Genomic DNA, 22,820 nt, shown 5'->3' on the forward strand with positions numbered 1-22,820 from the left:
TATTTTGATCCTTTAATATTCTCCCGCCAACAATTCTTTGAAAAGTAGAATCAGAATTTTATAAAAGTTACATATCAACCGAACGAAATCAATTTGATATTCATCCGAGGGATCTGAAATATATTCCTTCGAATATTCTCATACACAGGATCCATCAGAATCGAAAGTAAGTTGCGAAAGAGGGGAGGGGGGTGGAGGATGAGAGGGGAGGGGGGATCATATTTGACGTCGTTTAAAGCTTCCAGTTGATCCAGAGTCGATCGACGGGGGCTGAAAGTGAAACGAGGGCGTATACGGTGGGAATATTAAAGGACCCTACTTCTTCTGCAATAGTATGTAAAATACATTTCAATCACAAGATCTACCGATCTTGCATCTTCGATTTTTCGCGTCCTTTTTCTCTGAAAAATCCCGCGAATATCCTTTAAGAGGCGCACATTTAAAAAAATCCGAAGGATCCGGAAACTGACAGTCGGAGAAATCTCGCGGAGATAAAATTCGAGAATAACAATCCCGTATATACGTAACGTCCCGGAATCCTAGAAATATTTTCGGGGAGAGATCCTAGAATCTCTCTGGAGAGATGGGAGAATTTTAAAGAATGTAGGTTTAGGCGACGAAAATTCTCGGACGAGAAACGCGTGTCCCGGAAACGTGTTATAAGATGCCGGAAGAACCCGGTCGGCTGGAAAAATTTCGCAACAAGCGAAAAACGCGTATCGGATACTGTCAAGAGAGAGAGAGAGAGAGAGAAAACGAAAATGTCTCTCAAAGTAAATTGGCGCGATCATTAAATCGCAATCTTTGAGAAAGCGCAGCTTCCTTCCTTCCTTCGTTTCTCTCGGTCCTTTAATGGACCGTATTAGTAATAATATCTGGAAAAAGAAACCTCTTTTTGCCTTTATTAATACAAATTCAAGCCTTATCCGACAGAGATTGAAACAAATCTTGGATCGTGAAAAATCTTCAAACAGTGAAAACCTGAGAAATTATATATTATATATAATTATATATAACAAATATAATTATATATTTATTATATATATAATATATATACATATATATAATTTTTATATTTAATTAATATATATATATATATATATATATATATATATATATATATATATATATACACAAAATAATATATAATTAATAATACAGATAATTTTAAATCAAATCAAGTAATTTCAATACGCAACAGAATTTAATTTCCTTGATGATTTTTTTTTTCATAAACACTGACGTTATCAATTTGTTCAATGAAACGACGAAACTAAAAATTGTTTTTTCACATTGCGAGTAAAAATTACGCGCAATTTTCCGTCTCTTGCGCCATTTATTTATTTATTTTTTTTTCCCCCAAACTTTCGACGACGATCAAATCTCTCTCGAAAATTTTTCTTTGTCCCTAGTAGGAACTCACTAGCGAAAACACAAAAAGCGAATACGTTAGAAAGGTCAGCATGACGAGACGACGAGAAAACCCATTTATACACGGTGGCCTCAAAGTGGATTGCACTTAGCTGCTGACATTCAAAGCGCAAAACCAGGACCAGCCCCTCGGTGGAGGAGGAACGAAAAGGGCGAGCGAAAAGGGGGTAGGGGGGTAGTAGGGAGATGGGGGTGAGTTTCGCTCGCTCAGTCGCGGTCGTGTACTTAAGTAAACTGCTCTTGCCATCCGTCCCCACCCCTCATCCCATGTGACCTCTAATAAAGGAATGCACTTAGAATCGTGCGCCTCTGAACGCATCAAACGAAGATTACCTCTCTCCATCGCGAGAGGATCTCGCCTTTTGCGGCGTCAAGTCGCTTCCTGTCGATTTGGTCGAATCGAATAAACGAAAAGTGTTCTAAGATTTCTCACAATGTCTCTTCCCCTCCTATCCCCTCCCTTACAATTGTGAACAATTATTTACGGGCTCCCTCCTTTCTTTTTCTTTCTCGCGAATTTTATTCCAACACATCAATTTTTTGCTTAGTAACACAACAGCGATAAATCAAAATCCTTGTCACATTTTTATTCTTCTTTCTAATTCTTTGTAATAAAACTGAAAATTTTCATAATTAAATTAAAATTAATTTTAAAAAAATATAAATAATAATTCAGATAATAGAAAAAAAAAAAAAAAATAAATTTTAATCTAAATTAATACATCAATAATTGAAATAAATTAATATAAATTTTTTAATAAATTTTTTAAAGAATTTATGATAAAATAAAATATATAAGCATAAAATATCGTGACAGCAAAAAAATTTTTTCCAATTCTTTCTAATTTTTACCCTTTTCTTTGTAATGAGACTACAAATTTTCTCTCAAAATTAAATCAATTTAAAAAAAAAAAAGATAAATAATAGCAAATTTTTTAATCTGAATTAATATATCAATTGAAATAAATATATATTTTTTAATGAATATTTATCGTAAAATAATAAAAAAATGTAAGAATTTAATAATAAATAATTTACAATATCGTGATAGCAGAAATAAATAAAACTAAATTCTTTGTTTGAGATACACTTTACCGAGATGCATCTGTTTCCTCTTTTCACCACCAGACCGTCGTCCTTTCTTTCGAGAAAAAGAGAAAAAGGGAGAGACTCAGTTTATCTCGGCCAATATTTTTCTCAATTTGCTGTCAAGACCACAGTCGTAATCCACTCCGAGGACAATCGGGCCGTTTCTCTTCCTTCCGAAAGAGCATCCTCAATTATCCCCGAAAACTCCGTCGACGTGTCTCCGAAACACTGATAAAATTGTCAATCCACAACGACCGATAAAGCTACGAAGAGCCAAAAGAATAGAAGAACTGAACTACTTGATTATTTCAATTTTCGAAGATCGATCGATCGTGCAAATCTCTCGAAAGCCGTAGCTTCAATTTTCTCTGAAAAGAGTACGAAATTTTACACCATTGTACTAATTTTTTTTTCACTTAAAAAAACTGCCTCTTTATTGCATTCCGCTTTAATTTCTTTTCATTGTTATTTTAACCTGTTTATAAAATCTCCACATTTTTATTTCATTACGTTGATTTTTTTATTACTCTAATTTTTGTTGTAAAAATCTGAATGTATCAATTAAAATAAATATAAATTTTTTTTATTGTAAAATAAATAAATATAAGGATTAATATAATTCTTTATATATATATATATATATATATATATATATATATTATTCCTCTATATGCGTTTTTATTGCATTACGCTTTAATTTCTTTTCATTGTTATTTTAACCTGCTTATAAAATCTCCACATTTTTATTTTAGCATTTCGATCTTTCATTACTCTAATTTTTATTGCAAAAATTTGAATATATCAATTAAAATAAATATAAATTAATATAAATTATTTTATTGTAAACTAAATAAATATAAGAATTTAATACAATTCTTTATATATATATATATATATATATATATATTTCAATTTGTACTTTTCAATTTGAAATCTCTTTTTATCGTGACATATGTTCGCATCGCAATTCAAGTCGCGGGGTTTATTCGCGAATTGAGCGTCCGACGCGAGAAAATAGCAGCTATGTGGCCCGGATAAGACCGATAGCAGTCCGATAATGGGTGACGCGACCACGTCAAAAATGTCGCCGGATGCAGGACACACATCTCGCAACTTGTCTGTAATTCGTAGCGACAGCAGCGACTTTTTTTTCACGGGCCTCGCACACAACTAACTCATCCAATCTCGCGATCAATTACTCACCCCGCTGAAAAATGGGACACAATCGCGTTTTCCTTCTATTTTTCTCTTTTCCTTCCCGTCTTTCCCCCCCCCCCTCTCTCTCTCTCTCTCTCTCTCTCTCTCTCTCTCTCTCTCTCTCTCTCTCTCTCTCTCTCTCTCTCTCCCTTTTCAATTGCACGCGTCGGTCAAATATTGAATGATAAAGGCAGACCTGCATTCTCGTATCGAACAATACAAGTATGGATCCAAGTATGTTTTGTGATGGCGATATTTGTAGATTCTCTTTGAAGTCGCTTCGCAAGAGAGAGAGAGAGAGAGAAATATCCAAATATTTTCAGCCCTCGATGGGCTTTAAACGACAAGCTCGTGCAATAAGAGGATTATCCCGCGCCAAGTAATAAAGGGCTCGTAGAATTAATCTCTCGTTGAAACGTTCTGGTTGTTTCAATTTACCGTATGTAGGGGGATTATTTTCGACTCGATTGCGATTGATAAGGAAAAGCTTTTTGTCGCGCGTCAAGCTTTTCAGATATTCTTTCTTTCTATTTGATTTGATTTATAACGGTAGAAAAATTATTCGAAGCGAGAGAACACGATTCGAGCATTAATCTCTCAATTCGTACTTTTTTATGTATTACTGTGTATTTAAATTATTTCAATTATTACAATCGATATCTATTGAAGTTTTGTATCACGCGTCAAATTTCCCAAATATTTTTCTCTTCCATTCGTCAATCTCGTAGCGAATAATAGAAAATTTTTATTGTGAAAAATAATAGTTTAAAAGTGTAAAATAATAATAGTTTGCAAATAAATAGCTTTTCGGGAAAAAAGGGGAAATTCAGTTCTTAATTAAACTCTTGAATTTCTACATTTCAATAAATCTAATATAACGAATATGAAATATGTATTTTTCATACATTTTATAAAATATCGTATTGTATATTATTAATTGTATATTATTCAAGATGACCATATCGTTATTGTAATCTTGCGCTGTTTATTATTCCTACAGCCGATATTATTCTATTTACCCTCCAATAAATAACCTATTATTACTGCATTATTATTTAACGTTATAAATAAAATGAAAAATATTATGATATAATATTATTATATAACTAATTTAACATTTAACATTATTATATTAATAATTTTGATACCAACATTTTAACGATATTTTTATATTATATTATTAAACTATAAAATATAATTTATAAATATAACTATATTAATATATATATATATATAAAATATTATATTATAAAGTAATACATGAAAAATTGATTTCAGAAGCATGGAAAGCACAGAGAGCAGCATGTCCTGTTCGAGGACGAGCCTGTCGGCGCAGGAGGACCTTGCGAGTCCTTGGAAGCACCGGAGACGAGCGTCGACCTACAACGAGGCCCATCTACAGAGGACAATCCAAGCCCTGAGCTCGCCCAAGCCCACCAGAAAGAGATCCTTCAGCTTCCACGAGGAGTCGTCCTGTCGCAAGAACGAAATCGACTCCTCGACGATGCACAGGAAGTGTCAAACTGACAAAACGTCGGACGGACCGATAACCCTACCGCCACCCTGCACGTGTCCCTATTTCGGGGAATCATCCAAGAAACCGCCGCCCCCGAGCAGAGAGATCGTCATCATCTCCACGATGAAGCCTAAAAACAAGAGCCTGATGGAGATGGGTCTAACCGGGCCCGACAATCCAACCCAACCTAATCTGACCTCCCCGGTCAGGGCCGTCACCAACAAGAGGGGTCCAGAAACTGGTCTACTGACAGGGGAGACCGCGAGGTCTATCGGCAGGGATAAGAGTCCGGAGATGGGTCTGGGTAGAAACAACAGCGCCAGATCTCAGGAGGGTGTCAAGAATTACGAGCAAATGACTCTCGCGAATTCCGTGGTCACGTGGCAAGGTGGAAGGCGAGGCTCCAGCCTGGGTAGGTGTAGATAAAGCGATGACGTAAACAACAACGAGCGAGCTTTCGATTAGTTCCTCGATAATTGGCCTCCGAGAAATTCCACTCCTAGCCATCGCGTGCTGCTAACGTTCCGCTAAAAATTGCGGTAAACGAGAAAGAAAAAGAGAGAGAGAGAGAGAAAGAGGATGACCGAGAAAACGGTTAGGTCGAGAGGGAAAAGTGCAAACGCGAGGGTTGCTCGATCTCTCGTTTCGATCACCCTCTTTTTACGACCCGGAGAAAATGGAGAGATCCGTTTCGCGGAGAACGTAATTCATGGTCATTCGAGAAAAGCTTCCGATCGTTGCCTTTCGACGATCGCTCAGGATTTCGAACAAGTGATGGTAGAAGATTTAAGAATCTAAAAATTGATATATTTGCGGATCTTAAAGATTTTTAACGCAAGTTAGAAATAACCTTTGACATTTTTCGTTATTAGATTCTTTAAATTTTTTGTATCTGACATTAAAAGATTAAAATTTTTTAATTATTTGTTCAGCTGTCAAATTTACAAGTTTTTAACGAAATGCTTATTTTATTTCTTATAATTAAAATTTCTGGTTGAATTAAAATTGCATAAATTTGTTTAAAAATAATATTTGTGATATTTATGTCTAAATGTTTTTATTTAGTTATTATATTATGTTGTTATATTAAGTCTTATAATTAAACTTTCTTATTAAATTTTTATACCTGTTTTATATTAAAATTTTTGTTTTTATTAAATATTTAAAAAATTTATGAAAGTCTTTCTCTCTCTTTTAAACTAAAATTTAATAGTCAAAAATTTGACAAAACAGTTTAAAATCATAATAAATTTCAAAATTTCTCAATTGGTTAAATCTCTAACTAAATTCCTCAGAAACTTAAATCTCGAAATTATTCAATTTAAATCCAAGAGTTAGCAAACATATGCTTTCTCGCATTAAATTTTTAGATCGTAAAACCTTTCGATTTCAGAACCTTTCGTCTGTGAATTTATAGTTTTCAGTACTAATCCGCAAACGTTCAATACCTCACTTAAATCTTTAATATTTCACGTCCTTCGCCTAAATCTTTAAATTTCAACTTCTCGCACGTCCGTCGTGAAATCTCCAACTTGCACCGATTCTTTCTTTCCTCAAACAGTTCCACAAATCACGAAACATTTTTTCAATTCTTTAAAACCAAAATTAAATTTCTTAGAGGCTTGGTAAATTTTAAATTATTTAATTTAAATTCAAGAATTACCAACCATTCTCGTATTAAATTTCTAAAGCCTAAAACCCTTTGGATCTCAGAATTTTCGTCTGTGTTTATAGTTCCCAGCACTAATTCCCTAATGTTCAATGGCTAAACATTTAAATCTCTTTTGCCTTTAAGATCTTTAACTTTCAACTTTTTGCATATCTAAACGTTCCAGCTCGCAGTAGGCCTTTCTTTCCTCAGACTTATCATTTCCTTAACCAGTTCACTGATAGGCCCGAAATCAAGGTTTTGTGCCAAAAACCATAGGTACATAATAAAATCCATTGAAAATTGGCATAGCTATTCATGGGCTCATATATGACAGTAAACTGGTTAAATCGAGCTTCTGGAATCCTTGCAGGCAACACCAAGACCCTCCTGTCCACCACCACCGCGAGAGCGACGCCGCTGAGACGCGCGGCGACGATGAGGGCGCATAATGGGGCGATGGGGGCGAGTCTCACCCTAAAGCAGAACAATCCGTCATCGCCGAATCTGTTGAGGTACGCGGGTGGTGGTCAGGTGCGTAGCCACCACTCGCGCAACAGCAGCGTCGTGTCACGCAACAGCTCTCGCCACGGCAGGATCATCCGGCTGGAGCAGAAGGCGACCAAGGTGTTAGGCGTGGTGTTCTTCACCTTCGTGATCCTGTGGGCGCCGTTCTTTGTTCTTAATCTGGTGCCGGCCATCTGTCCCGACTGCGAGCGCCAGATCGACCGCAAGATCTTCGACCTGGTCACCTGGCTCGGCTACGCCAGCTCCATGGTCAATCCCATCTTCTACACCATCTTCAACAAGGTTTTTCGCCAGGCCTTCAAGAAGGTGCTGCTCTGCAGGTATCGTAATCAGGCGTGGCGGCCGGCCAGGTAGGCCTTAAACCCCGGGAGACCGGGGATCGCCGTCAGCAGGGTATAAAAAGGCTATGCCAGCTTTATGGTCAATCCCATCTACACCATCTTCAACAAGGCCTTCTGCCAGGCCTTCAAGAAGGTGCTGCTCTGCAGGTGTCGCAATCAGACGTGGCGGTCGGCCAGGTAGGCCCTGGGTCAGCAGGTTATAAAAAGGATGTCCGGAAATCGATGAGATTGATTTCCGCGAATAGTCTGAAGGACACCAGAGGAGGAAATGAAGCTGAACTCGATTGGTGCTATTCTACTCGCGCGATTGGCCCCTTTCTCGAACGAGCGTTAGCGAATAGCTCGAAGCATCGGATTGACACCGATATTGTTGAGGAATTAAAAGGTCTCTATCGCGAATCTTCCTGTTTCGTATTCGATAACAATAATTTTTCGAGCTAAGAATATTTTTTTAAATCTTTCTAGCGGCTCCTACTCATATCTCATATCGATTACATATCAATATGCAATAATAATGTATATTATAAAGATGCCTATTTTAATAATTATATGTATTTAAAAATAATTCGTATCTCGAAACATATCTTATATTATGACAAAATTCAATTTTTTTTATTAAATTTATATTTTTAGCGTGAATTAAGTAATATTTCTATCAATATACTTCGCACACGCATAATTTCGTATTTCATAAGCTCCTATTTTAATAATTTAATATCAAGTTCTGCCTTTCTTTCCCCTGTGTTCGATAAAGATCTTTAAATATATTTTATTTCAAAATCTCCGTTCTTCTTTTTGCTTTGACTCTTTTCAGTAATCGATTTTATCAGATTTTCTCTATAAGTACGTACTAATATTTTTCATTTAAAAGGAATCTGATTATCTGACAGCCTAATCGCGCGAGAACTTGAAACGCGAGCGAACAATCTGACTAGTAGCCTAATAAGGAAACTGTAACCTAGTACCTCCAAGCACGCTTCGTGTAACCACAAAATCACTCGATAAACTATCGCCGATTAATTAAATTCTCGATTGAGTTTCCCTAATTAAATCCCGCACGGAATATCGAGGAGTTTGTATATAAAAAAACGGAACAGCGTGCATTTAATTATAATTATATACGATTAAAAGTGTAGAATGTATATATGTGTATGTATGTGTGTGCGTATGTGCGTGTGCCTGTGTGTGTGTGGGATGTGTGAAAAAAAAAAAATAAGCTGTTATCACAGATTAAAAAAATGGTGCTCATGTGCAATGTGTCAAGAGAGCGAGAAATATTTCCGGTGAAATTATTGATAAAAAAAAAAAAAAAAAAAAAAAAAAGTTGAACCAAAAAAAAAAAAAAAAAAAAAAAAGTGATGAGAAAGAACTCGTTAATGATTCGTTATAAAATGTTTATCGATGTATACGAAGATAAAAAGTATCTCGAGAAGGAGAAAGACTTCTCTTCTTCTCTTCTCCCTTTTAATTCTTTGTTTCGTTGTTTCCGACATGTAAACTTGCCGCCCAATCAATAATTAAAAAGATACGACAAGCTTCTTCTCAAGACCCTTCAGTTATTTCCACAGAAACGTGACTATTTTTTTTTTTTATTAACCCTTCCTATTTCATTCAGGAAAACGAAAGGTTAAAATTCCAGATCGGAATTACATTTTAGAATGCAATTTTATTGTGTTCCTTGGTATATGGAATTTTATATGGGACTGCACAGAACTTTACCACAACCCACATACAATTCCAAGCTTCTTTCAATGATTTCAGAGACGTGATGACTACTGTCTTGACTGCTTCTTAGCGGTCCTCCCCTACTTTATCGAGCAAAATAAAAAGGTTAAAATTTTCCAGAAATTCCACATGGAAAATATATTTCGAGGTACAATTTTATTAGATTCCCTCATGTACGGAATTTTATATCGCAATTGCAAGATTTCAATTGTACATAACGTATACGCACGACAATGCGGTTGCACGCAACTTTATCGCGATTTTAACAATAAGTGCAGCTACGCGATCGAATACGATATGGCGATACGTTTTTCGCGGGCAATCTTAATAACTTACGTCGTATTGGCAAAAATAAAAATTTTCCCAAACTATCGAATTGTCGCGCAAGCGCGAGACAACCCCCTCGGTTCGCATCGTTCGTATCGAACCGACACAGCTGTTGAACCAGTGAATACCTGACATACAGATGACGGATACAACACTAACACACACCAACCGAACTGACGGTAGTGACGGAGCCCCCCTCGTTGGACCCCCTTCCACTTTCCTGACCGGCTGCCCAATCAGAAAATCAATTGTGTCCGTCGCCACCGCGTTAATCGTCCGATCGACCGACCATCGTTCACCGTCGTCGCGCTAATTATTTAGTTTCCCATTGTTGTTCTCGACGTTGACCCCGACATGGAACCCGTTTAAACTCGCGGGCCAACGATATGGCTGAATTTCACCGGGTCAATTGACCCCGAAAGAGTTATTATAACCGACAGGCGACACGGGTTCAACGATCGTTTTTCAATCAAATTCGCGATTTAACTTTATATTGTTGAATAATTTCACATTACAAAAAACTTTTCATATAAATATCAGGGAATTTCGAGCGTACGCAAATATTGAAATATTTTTTTACATTCTTCTCTTCTTTAACTGATTTATTTTCATCTGAATCGATAATTTTTTGAATTTAAAAAATATCTTATAACTAGCAAAATATCCTGGCACTAAAGTAATTTAAAAAATATTAAAATATTTGTAATGCAAAAAAAAATAATAATAATCCTCACGAGATGACAAAGAGTGACATATTTTGTCAGATGAGCTGAATCTCTGGGTAGAAAGAGTCTTTGAGAGTCTCTTAACCGTTATTTATGTTAAATTGGGATATAAAATATCGTTATCTCCGGGGGAGTCTGGGAGAAGCCCAGCTGAAATCGATCGAGATTAATTGACCTCGCCTCGAGTCGCGATATCTGGAGTTCGGAAACTCGACGGGATCCGGATCCTCCTATCTACTACCTGATGTTGTCTGCAGCCGGAACGACATTAATTATGCTTACTCATTAACGTGAGACGCAAGTTACGCCCTTCGAGCGAGATTTGCGATTGGATCTTCGCGTGCATGCATTCGTCCTGAAGATGGAACTCCAGAAAACTTAATTATCAAGATCGTTAATGTCAAAAATTCTAATTGAGATGGCGCATACATAAAATTGAAAGAAAATCGAGTAAGATGTGAGATGGGAATCCACTGCTTCGGAGTCAACTTGTGAAATAAAAATCAGAATGCAAAAGTCCAGCCCTTATCGTTAGCAACGTCGCGGATAAATTAAAAAGAAAAAAAATAAATAAATAAAATTGAAGAATAAATAAATGAATAAGTCCTTGAATTTTTTCGAAGAAAAAGATATTTAAGATTCACACCCTGTTACCTTTAGATAGGCGCGAAGTGAGAACCTTCCGACATTATTCACGTATTACATTATACTTTGTTCCATCGCGGCCATTTCTAGAGCGAGCACTTACTTCGAGCAAGATCTACAGCGAAATTGGCAATCTGCACAATTAGTCTGCGTCTCCGGACGAAGGGAAAGACTAATCGTCGCAAGCCCCTGTGGGCTGAATTCCCTATTAACCCTTAAACGGCACTCGAGTTTCCGAAGCTCCCACTTACTTCCGGTAAGGATCGATAATGAAGAAATAGTGGATCGACAGCCAGAGAAATTAAATTAATTGCTATAAGATTACATAATAGAGTGTTCTCTATAACGTTGATGAATAAATAATAAGGATGTCTACTCGAATCTTGTATAAAAAATTCCCTGATCTTTCAAGTATTTTTGTTCAAAATTCCAGGTGAAAAGAATATTTTAATGATTTTTTTCTTATACAACTTTTTCTTTGAAATGAATTTTTTATTGCATGCGTTCTCTACCGTTGTTCACTCACACAAAAGACAAACATAAAGCCTTTTAAGTGCTGAATAACTTTTATGAGATAAGAACTTTTTTCACATGTATACATTTTTTTTAATCATTATAAAAATTACAAAAAATACATACTGCATATTTAATATTTTAAGATATTGAAAATACATATAAATAAAAATAGATATATATTTCTGATATATTTGAAACGCATAAGTTGCCTCATAATTGGCTGAATGTTACGAGAGCGAAATTATCAGAGTTTTGAAAAAATTCCAATAAAATTCCATAAAAACCCCCAAATTTTTTTTTCAAATACAAAAAATCCTTGAGATATCTACGTTTTTCTACGGAGTAGACAAAATATAATATATCCTAAAAGATTCAAGAAAAAAATATATAACTGGTAAAGAAAAATTTATCAAAATTTCCCACAGACCGAGGGAGAAAATTGATAGCACGCCGATAAAAATCCAACTCGCGCGGTCCATTTCGGTCGAATAACAGCGAGAAACGCGTCGAGTGTTTCGCAAACAGCGAAGAAGACAAGTCGAGTACATGGAAGCCAGCACAAAGAACAAGAGGCGAGCGAGGAGCTCGAACGCGTTCGATTTGACGTTAATTAAATTCTCGACAGACACTAGATGCTCTCCGGCCACGAGAGTCGGAGCAACAATCTCTCGAAAAGAATATCCAAAGCTGATTTTCATCCTGGAATTTCGATACCCGCGCGCGTGCGAGATATATATATATATATATATATATATATACACAAGTGTGACGTTTTGCGTTTTGTGGTTGCACGCATCCCGATGCACCTGGGCTGCGAAACACATTTCGCAGACCGCGACGCATCGGACATATGTATATATATATACAGTGTGACATATACAGAGTATCCGATGCATACAGGGCAATTATAATCTCTATTGTAATTTAAAACAGTATTAGATTGGATTAAATCGATTTGGTCTGTCGTCAAATCGACGAACAATTTTGTTAAAGGTGTTTCGTTTCCCTTAAAAAATCGACAGAGTACCTATTCAAATCTTGTGAAAAAAATTCCCTGATTTTCCAGGCATTTTTGTTCAACATTCCAGATAAGAGGAATATTTTTTGTGCAATTTTTTTTTCTACGCAGAATAAAATCACAAAGCTTTCGTTCAGATAAAAATTTTTAACTTTCATTTTCATTATCGCTGAAAATTAACATAAAAAAATATGTACATTCAGACATTGAATGTATAAACACAGATAAATATACAATATTTATTATATAACATTTTTTTTAAATTAATTTCTTAAGTCTCAATAAAATTCCATGATTTGTCCAGATTTAAAAAAATTCCCTTTTCGGTTTTCATGTTTGTCCAGAAAGTACGCACCTGACAGAGTCAAAGGTCTCGAGGGATAAATCGAAGCTTTCCTCTCAAGGTAATTTCGAAATTGGGTCAATATCAAATTAAATAATTAACGAAAAGCCTCATAAAGCACAAAGATCCTTTCCCCTTCACAAAATCAAACATATTACACCAGGTAATTACACGTGGAAGACGCAAACTGATGCTCGGCAGCTGCAGCTGCAGGGTGAAACTGCAATAACTTAGTATCAGCGGACAGTGACATAACTGTCTCGGTGACTCCGTTAATCTATCGCAAGAAAATGAGGCGGCAAACTTAGAAGGGGGGAGAGGGGAAGAGAGATGAGGGAAGAAGGAAAGAAGTGTTTTTCCGACGTTCCCGTACGATAAACTCATTTTAATTAACGAGCGGATCCGCGTTAAAATACGACGTATTAAAGCGCATTATTTATGGTAGACGAGGTGCAGCGACGGCGAAATAAATATAACAAACTCTCCGGCGCCCGGAAGTCCCTCCCCGGGGAAAGTTACTAAATCCTACTTTGCAGATTTTTCAACCCCCCTCCCCCCTCGTCATTCTCAAAACGCAGTAAAATCCACCAAGTTTAGCGAACGTTAAACTCTCGAGAACGAGGCCCCTCTTCCCTTCTTTTAAAGGGAAATATGAATCGAAAAAAAAAAAAAAAAAACAAAAAAACAAAAAAACTTGAACGTACATATATTTTAAAGGTGAATTTTATAGCGATTTACATTAAAATTAAATTAACCGCTGTAATATAATTTACAGATAAAAACAATAACAAATTAGTAATTTATTTAAGACTAAAAATAATAGAAAGTCTTGCGTGGAAAATATTGCGTTTAATTAAATCCTTAATTATTTCTATGTTAATTTATTTCGCGATGTGGACGTCACAATTTTAATAAAATTTTAAAATATTATTGATAAAACGTTAATGAGGAACGCGACGTTCATTACTGCGCCCTGAATGCGCGTCTTCTCTCGATGATATTCTCTCGATTACATTTGCTGGCCTGATTTTCGAAAACATCATACAATTATGGGACGCGCATTTATATGTATATTTTATTTATGCATATATTTTCACGTAATGTTTGCCGAAAGCCATTAATTTTTCGCAAGATGTCACGCGATTTTCTCGGGGCAATTTTTATCAGCCACCCCGCGGCTGATAAAACGCTCGCGTGCATTCCATAAAAAGGTCATTACCGCTGCACTTGCATCGACATGAATAAACTTCGCGACGTAACAGGATAAGAAATACTATTATTATTCGAGCGACATTAGCATCGATTCTCCTCCTCTCTCAACAGACTTGGTTATATCATCTACTTTATTATTTATTAATTATCCATTCTGATCAATATAAATTTCTGTTGAATTTCGCGATTTGATATCTCTATTAACTCTCGACGTAAAAAATTATAAACAAATTTGCGATTGCAATAATAATAAAAATTGTCAGAATTTGTGTTTGAAGAAGGGAAATTTGAAAGGTTTTATGTGAATAAATTATGAATAAATTAAAAAAGTAAGTAAATTAGAGTCGGTTAATATAAAATATGCCTAAATTCAAGAAATTGGTTATATCATCTACTTTATTATTTATTAATTATCCATTCCGATCAATATAAATTTCTGTTGAATTTCGCGATTTGATATCTCTATTAACTCTCGACGTAAAAAATTATAAACAAATTTGCGATTGCAATAATAATAAAAATTGTCAGAATTTGTGTTTGAAGAAGGGAAATTTGAAAGGTTTTATGTGAATAAATTATGAATAAATTAAAAAAGTAAGTAAATTAGAGTCGGTTAATATAAAATATGCCTAAATTCAAGAAATTGGTTATATCATCTACTTTATTATTTATTAATTATCCATTCCGATCAACATAAATTTCTGTTGAATTTTGCGATCTGATATCTCTATTAACTCTCGACGTAAAAAATTATAAACAAATTTGCGATTGCAATAATAATAAAAATTGTCAGAATTTGTGTTTGAAGAAGGGAAATTTGAAATGTTTTATGTGAATAAATTATGAATAAATTAAGAAAGTAAGTAAATTAGAGTCGGTTAATATAAAATATGCCTAAATTCAAGAAATTGGTTATATCATCTACTTTATTATTTATTAATTATCCATTCCGATCAAACAATAATTTCTGTTGAATTTTGCGATCTGATATGTCTATAATTCTTGACGTAAAAAATTATAAATAAATTTGCGATTGCAATAATAATAAAAATTGTCAGAATTTGTGTTTGAAGAAGGGAAATTTGAAATGTTTTATGTGAATAAATTATGAATAAATTAAGAAAGTAAGTAAATTAGAGTCGGTTAATATAAAATATGCCTAAATTCAAGAAATTGGTTATATCATCTACTTTGCTATTTATTAATTATCCATTCCGATCAAACATTAATTTCTGTTGAATTTTGCGATCTGATATGTCTATAATTCTTGACGTAAAAAATTATAAATAAATTTGCGATTGCAATAATAATAAATATTGTCAGAATTCATGTTTTAAGGAAGGAAATTCGAAACATTTTATGTAAATAAATTATGAATAAATTAAAAAGGTAAATCAATTAGAGTTGGTTAATGTGAAATGTACATATGTATAAATGCAAGAAATTAGATACATTAATAATGACGCAAGAGAGTGATTATCGATTCGTAATTAAACGCGAAACTAACATTCCGTTAATTAGTCGATTATTACTGGTGAACTAATTCAAAGGGAAGAAGCACACGCGAATTAATTCCGATTGGGAAATATTAAAATCGGACGTTGGGTCTTCGGTGATGACTCTAAGCAAGGATTATCTGGGATTGCATTCCTCTCTCCTCCCCTTCGTAGGATTTAAATGTCGCACGAAGATATTAATTCCCGCAACGATTACCCCTATTTCTTTCCTTTATTTTCCTAGATAACATCCCCTTTCTTCTCTGAAAGTCTTCTAATGTCTACAGTAATCATCAAACTTAATTCCTAAGAATAATCATCCCCCTTTTGAATAATTCATTTCTCCTCCATTTTTTCCGTATGAAAATTTTTCCTAAACTTTCTTACATTTCTTTGTTTCTTATTTCTTGTTCCTTCTATATATTTTACATGTTTAGATTGTTTAGATCAAGAGCAATTAAAGAGACTCCACTTTCGAGAATCCACTCACGTATTCCTAGATCTCCTCTTCGCATTCCCCGGGAAAGCCCTAGTTTTCCCCGAAATTAATTTACATACAGTCGCGATTAGGACGATGATTAAAATCGAGATTAATGGATCATAGGTAGCGCACTTTCCTTCAGGTTCTCGTCGCTGCTTATTACCCTAATTCCCGGTGAATCCTGCCCACTCGACCTCACGTCCTCTCGTAATCCTCACGAGAAAACGACCCGGTCCTTGCAAGGAAAATCTCATCATTTCATAAAGTTGACCTAAATTTTCGCATTATTTATTTATTCTCACTTTCGCGATAAAATATATTATTTAATATATTTCTGTAGATTTTTTTATTTTTCACTACAATTTATTATTATTATCATCCTATTTTCCTATAATCCTTCCTTATAATTTATTAATATATTTTTAATAATCTTTTTTTTTTGTACAATTTTTGTAATTTTCCAAGTTTTACATTAAAATCATATTTTTGAATCCGCTTTATAATTACATATATATTAAGATTTAATGGAACACTGTTTATAGTAAAATCTTTATTGACGATTGATTTCTAGTCCATTTGTTTGAATGCTGGAATTTAATCGTTCCGCGAGTCCCGGAAAATTGAAGGAAAATATTTTCCAGGCTTTCCCAGCTTTATTAGAGATGACCGAGACGACGCTCGACAGCTTAGAACTCAATGCAACCAATAATTTTCCGTAGTAATAAAAGACATCAATCGTCGTAAAATTAAATTTCTTCGCCTGGGATTCACTATCGAAAAATTATTTAGACGAGAAATATATATGAAATCTAATATTTATTTTCACCTCGCTTTAAATTTCAAAATTCTACTCTATTAATTTTTATTATACATCTCAATTTTCGATTAAAAACTTGAAAGCAAATTACTTCAACTTAGATTCCAACCAAAAAATAGTTACACAATATTTTATAGTATATCGTTTGTTATATTTCTTACATTAATTATTAATATATTAATTTATTATATATTTATATATTCATTACCTTATATTTTTTATATTAATTATCATATATTATCGTTTGCCCAATCAAATTCTGTAAATACGTAATAAGAATATTTAATCGATCATAGCTAATCTGGCCCTTCCTGACTTTTACGTAAGAAAAGTATCAATTAAACTGTCATAAATATATGATAATAACACAAACACGTGACATGTGTATTTGGCGGGAGGAAAAGGGGGGGGGAGGACGACGTGCGTAAGGTCGGGACGAATGTGCGGGCAACGACAACACGCAACTTGTCGCGATCAATAATAGCGTACGCACTCGGACGGATAAATAGCGATCAATTGCAGACATCGGCCATTGCCATAACCGCGTTAACGATTACATCGCGAATTCCGGGAATCGCGCGTTAATTGGCCACGATTGCATGTTCAATTACGGGCGCGCTTTGTCCAAAACGGGCGCGTGTTGTGCATCGTGCATCCCGCATCGGTTGCTCCCGCAGTAAACTGCTATATAATCCCCCCATACTTGTGAAATAATGCATTCAGGAAACGAAGATGCATTAATAATTTGCAATTATGCCCCCGTTACTCTTTGCTCATCGGACCTAATTAATATGTTACCGATAACGCGACGCGTTTGTAAAAAAAAAAAAAAAAAGAAAAAAATTCTGAAACGCCCGTGGTTTATATAATGGAGAATTCCATTATAATTAATAATCACGATATTGTTAATTTAACGATTGTAATTATTAAATTGAACGTATATATATATATACATATATACGCGACACGACTAACAGATTACTTGATAATTAATATAATTTCAACGTCCGTGCTCTATCAATTTAGCAATTATGATTAATGTGTTTCGCGTTAAAATAAATGCATATAATATAAATGCTACGAAATACACGAGCAAAAGAGAGAGAGAGAGATGGAGAGAGCATCTTGACAATTATTTACCAGCAGTTAATAATTTTGTGTAATGTCGGAAGCTCTCCATCGTTAATCTGGTAATTGTAAAATTACATAGGCGTGCAATCGCGTTATTATTTACATTTATTTTGTTTACAAGACGTCGCGATAACAATCATTTGATTGATATGTCTCGTCATATTTTATTAGTCTGTCGAAGAAAAACGCCGGTCGACGCGATGATTAATCGGCCATTATTCAGCGGCGATGATTATGATTGTGTAAAGGGGAGGGGGAAAAGGGATTACGGTAATCCAGTAATTGCGAAATGCACGGGGCAAATTCAGTCTCTCCCGATTATTAATCGCGGAAACTCGAAGCGAATTGTGCGAATCACTCGAGCATCTTTTGCGTGAAACGCATAAAACACGTCATAAATTCAAACTAAAGGTAATTCCTAAACGCGCTCTTTTAATCTAGTCTTGTTAAATTGTTGAGTGGTATAAAAACGCGTTGGCGTAAGAAGATTCACGCGGAAAATAGCGTTTCCTGAAAATTAATCTCCCGTTTCCATTATATATCTAATTATAATAATGTAAACTCTGACGAATATGCGAGAATGTTTTTTTTCTTTTGTTTTCGCGTAAATATTAATTTAATTTCGAACAATAAATACAATGAATAAGGAGACTAATTTAATTTAATTATCTTTCTCTCGTGCTTTTTTTTCTTTTATGAAATAAAAAATGCGCAAAATAAATCAAACTTAACTGGCAAAAAAAAAAAAAAAAAAAAAAAAAAAAATAGAAGATAATCACAGTCGGTAGTCAGTTTGCGAGATCAAAGGTGACTGCATTTTAAAGGTCAACGAAACATGCAGGACGAGTTGCAGACGAGGATGCAGCGGAAAATGGGAACAGGGTGTTCAAAGGGCTGGAGATTGAAACATGGAAAAAAAAGAGACAGGCAAAAAAAACATGTGACCCGAAATTTGAATAATGAAAACCGCCGGTCCGCGTATTCTCTGGACATTAATTAGAGAGGATGGACCGCGAAAGAATAAAATGAGGATCTCGCGAAGAAGCAGAGTCACAGGGACGGAATTTTCTCTTCTTGCCATCATTCTCGACGGGACGAGCGGTCGTATTTTTAAATTCGCGAAATATAGAAAAATATGAAATGTAGAATAAGAGACATTGAATTTAATAAGAAATTTAAATATAATTTAATAATGCAATTTAATAAGAAATAATTATTAAATATTAAATATAAAAAAGTATTGAAAATAAAATATTAATCTTTCTTTATAAACTTTCCTTGAGCCACTTAAACAGAGAGCTTAAGTTAATGTTTATAAATAACTAAACCATCGCTTATATCGAAGTATCCGACCCTGGAGGGAGAATGGAACTCATCAAAGAGTTGCAACATGAAATAAAGTCGAGCTTTCAGTTCGTTGATCTGGGAAGATGAAAACTATCGATTCTTCCTTTGTCTTGTACTTATTTTCTTTGTGCTAAAATCTTACGGGCAAAAGTTCGTGTGTTGATTAAAATCCTAAATTAAATCTACGTTTATTTGAAATTAATTGTACAATTAAGTCGGTTTGTAAATCAAAGATTTTCAAGCTAATTATTAAATAAACGGTAAATAAATATTGATTAGTGTTATTAAATATTATCTCTGATTTGAGAAACAATCGCGGGCGAAATTATGTGATTGTACGATCAAGAATAACGATTTATTTCGAGCAAAAGAATGTGCTTCTTCCTTACTGCAAAATCATGATTCATTCGGAGCAGAAGCGACCTGGTATTCCAATTAAGGATCTGCCGCATTCTTATCGATTATCACCAAGTCGATCGAGCCATGGCCGAATAGATAAGAGATTAAGCCGACCCAATTCGCGGGCAGATATCTATCGAAATGTCGGTCATCGAGCTTGAAATCGAAAGAGCTCCCGCTCTTCGAATTAACTTGTCACATTGTAATTTGAAACAAACTCTCAAATATCCGTAAAAATGTTCTCCTATTGGTTTGAAAAGAAATCTCATTTCCTTCTTGTCGGGCAAAAAAAAAAATATAAGATTTCGCTTCTGCAACAAAAGATTGTTTCGTTCTCTTTTCTCTTGCCTAGGATAAAATAAGATTTCGCGTTTAATATTTCAAAGCTTAACTCTCCGATCAGACGTTACAATATACGTATCTCGTAGTACGTTTCTTCCGGCATTAAAAATTACAAAATACCCGGACGATTTTTCCCGAGAGAATCCGCGAGATGAGAGTAAAGTGACCGAGGATTCGTTCAGAAGCAGATACACCCTTCACGGTAAGGTAGAAATACAATATCCTGCATCCAGGAATACTTATCGCGGGACAACAGGAAAAAAGCAAACGTACACGTGCGACATACGCGCGAGGAATATCCACGTGAGCGAGAAAATGCGGAGGACAGATTCCGTTTTCCTCGACAATATATATATATATATATATATATATATATATATATATATATATATATATATATATATATACTGAATAGCCCAATAAAAAGAGTGAACTATTGCAGAAAATTGAAAAAGAATTGAGTCAAATTATTCTTCCACACACAAAAAAATATTAATCTTGTTTTGGGAATATTTTTATTAATATGTGAATCTTGAAGTAAAATTATACAGCGTTAGAAGAATATAAATTGCTTGTTCGAAGACATTTAATATAGTCTACCAAGAAAAATATATTCTTATTAAAAAAAAGGTTCATGAATAAAAAAAAAAAATGTTGAAGATAGAAAAATAAAATATTAAATCAAACTGAAAAATAAAATTAAGTAATTAAAAAAATTATTATAATAAAGTTAAGAAAATAATATTTACATTTTTAAGATAATTATTATAATATTAGAATAAAATAAAATTTAAGATTAAAGCAAATATTTCTAAGAATTTTATATATTGTTGCTTATATACATATATACAAAACAACAACAATCGTGTTGACCGAAATATATAAGTTTTAATTTGAAAATTTTTTCTGTATAGTAGTTTCTATCAGTCGGCAAGAAACATTTTGCAATGATAGAAATACGTATAGTGTATAGACTTATTCACGAAAGTCACGATTTTTCACACACACGAAAACTCTTTCTCAATTCGGCCACTCGATTGTATTTCACGACCTGTCGCATCCCGAGAAACTTCTTCGATTTTCATCGACTATTGCCAACGGGATATCGCAACTCCCCTCCCCCTGGGACAGTGGATATTTTCATCCCGAGTCTCGTTTTATAAAACTGCAAGTCTTGTAATGCGAGATGGCGTGGCGCCTCGGGATATATGAGGTGAGTGTGAGGATTATTCCTGATGGATTTTAAAAAAATAGAGCGACTAAAAAGTTGACGTTGAGTCTTTTCAATCCTCGATAAAAGCCGGAAAAAATTAATTCTTCGAAGCTTAAATTAACTTTAAAATTGAGAAAAAAATAATGTAACGTAATAATATTGTAAAAGTCATGAAAAATCGTAAAAACAGAATTAAGAAACTTGAGAACTATAATTTCTGAATTAATTTAACACTAATTAGAAATATAATTTCTAGATTAATTAATGAGATGTTCGACAACTTTTAAACAGATTTTAATCTCAGCTAAAATTCGTTACCGCTAAATTATAAATAATATTTCTTAATTATTACGAGCTTTAAAATTTGAGAGAAAAAAAAATTTTGAGGATATAAATTCAATTTCAAAAGTTAAATTAAATTAAAATTTAATTTAATAAGAATTCAAACAATAATTACATAATAATGGTTATAAATATATTATACTCTAATCCAATTTGCAAAATTATATTATATTTCATTTTACCGTCCGAAATCATCAATTTTCCGTAAAACTATAATATTTTTATAATAATAAAATATTAGTAACGCGAAATTATATTTCGCAACATCGGATTTCATATTCATGGTGAGATTATAAACATTTCAAGTTCGCCAGAGAATAAGCTACAATCTCGCAAGTTGTGTCCACTTATGAGTACCCGGCCTTTCTGAAATTGCAATTTGAATAGAGAAATGGAGCGTAGTGCAGTTTGCAGTATTGCATATAATTTATTCAATAGGTCGACTCTATTCATCGGTATACCAGCGACAGTAAGGGTAATGGGGAGAATCTTGAAAAAAAAAGAGGAGAAATAAAAACAAAATACGCGTAAAACAAAGACAGAAAGACAGGGAGGAAAAAAGAGAGAGAGAGAGAGAGAGAGAGAAAAACGCATCGCGTCATTCAAAATTAATATGGAAAGCTGCACGTGAATAAAAAGCAAACAGAGCCGAACAAGCATGATCTATATACACGGCGTCCTACATTTCCGCACACTTCGCGCGACCCTTCATCCATGGATTCTCTCGCTCATTTCCTGACTCGACTTTACGTCAGGACGGAAATAGCGAAACATCTCTTTTATGTCTGTCCTTTGACCCGCGAAATCTGGAAGACTACAAATTTGTAAATACGGACAACATTGTTCCCGGAACTCGTTTATACTAGATAACTAAATCCAGTTTGTGAGACTCTTAAAATGAATTTTCGATTCTGCCAAAACTTTGCAGAGAGAGTGAGAGAGAGAGAGAGAGAGAGACTTCGACATTTCGAAAAGTAAATATTTTCTTGCG

General features: G+C 34.3%; 2 protein-coding genes across 7 annotated transcripts in view; one reads left to right on the forward strand and one right to left on the reverse strand.

Moving 5' to 3' along the window:
* The window catches only part of 5-ht2b (5-hydroxytryptamine receptor 2B), a 56,830-nt gene extending 47,803 nt beyond the window's left edge, over nucleotides 1–9,027 (forward strand). For 4 of the 6 annotated variants that reach the window (XM_072907682.1, XM_072907683.1, XM_072907681.1 and 1 more), the window contains exons 6-7: nucleotides 4,996–5,645; nucleotides 7,255–9,027. In XM_072907682.1, coding sequence (XP_072763783.1) covers nucleotides 4,996–5,645; nucleotides 7,255–7,763 — 1,159 coding nt within the window. In that variant the 3' untranslated portion in view covers nucleotides 7,764–9,027. Of the gene's footprint in view, nucleotides 1–4,995; nucleotides 6,173–7,254 lie in introns of those variants that run through there. The other 2 variants (XM_072907684.1, XM_072907686.1) reach the window with 2 other exon arrangements.
* The window catches only part of Rpn2 (Regulatory particle non-ATPase 2), a 51,985-nt gene that overhangs the window by 11,236 nt on the left and 17,929 nt on the right, over nucleotides 1–22,820 (reverse strand). The gene's annotated exons all lie outside the window — the stretch shown is intronic.

This window comes from Anoplolepis gracilipes, chromosome 15 (assembly GCF_047496725.1).
Source record: "Anoplolepis gracilipes chromosome 15, ASM4749672v1, whole genome shotgun sequence".
NCBI classification, from domain to species: Eukaryota; Metazoa; Arthropoda; class Insecta; order Hymenoptera; family Formicidae; genus Anoplolepis; species Anoplolepis gracilipes.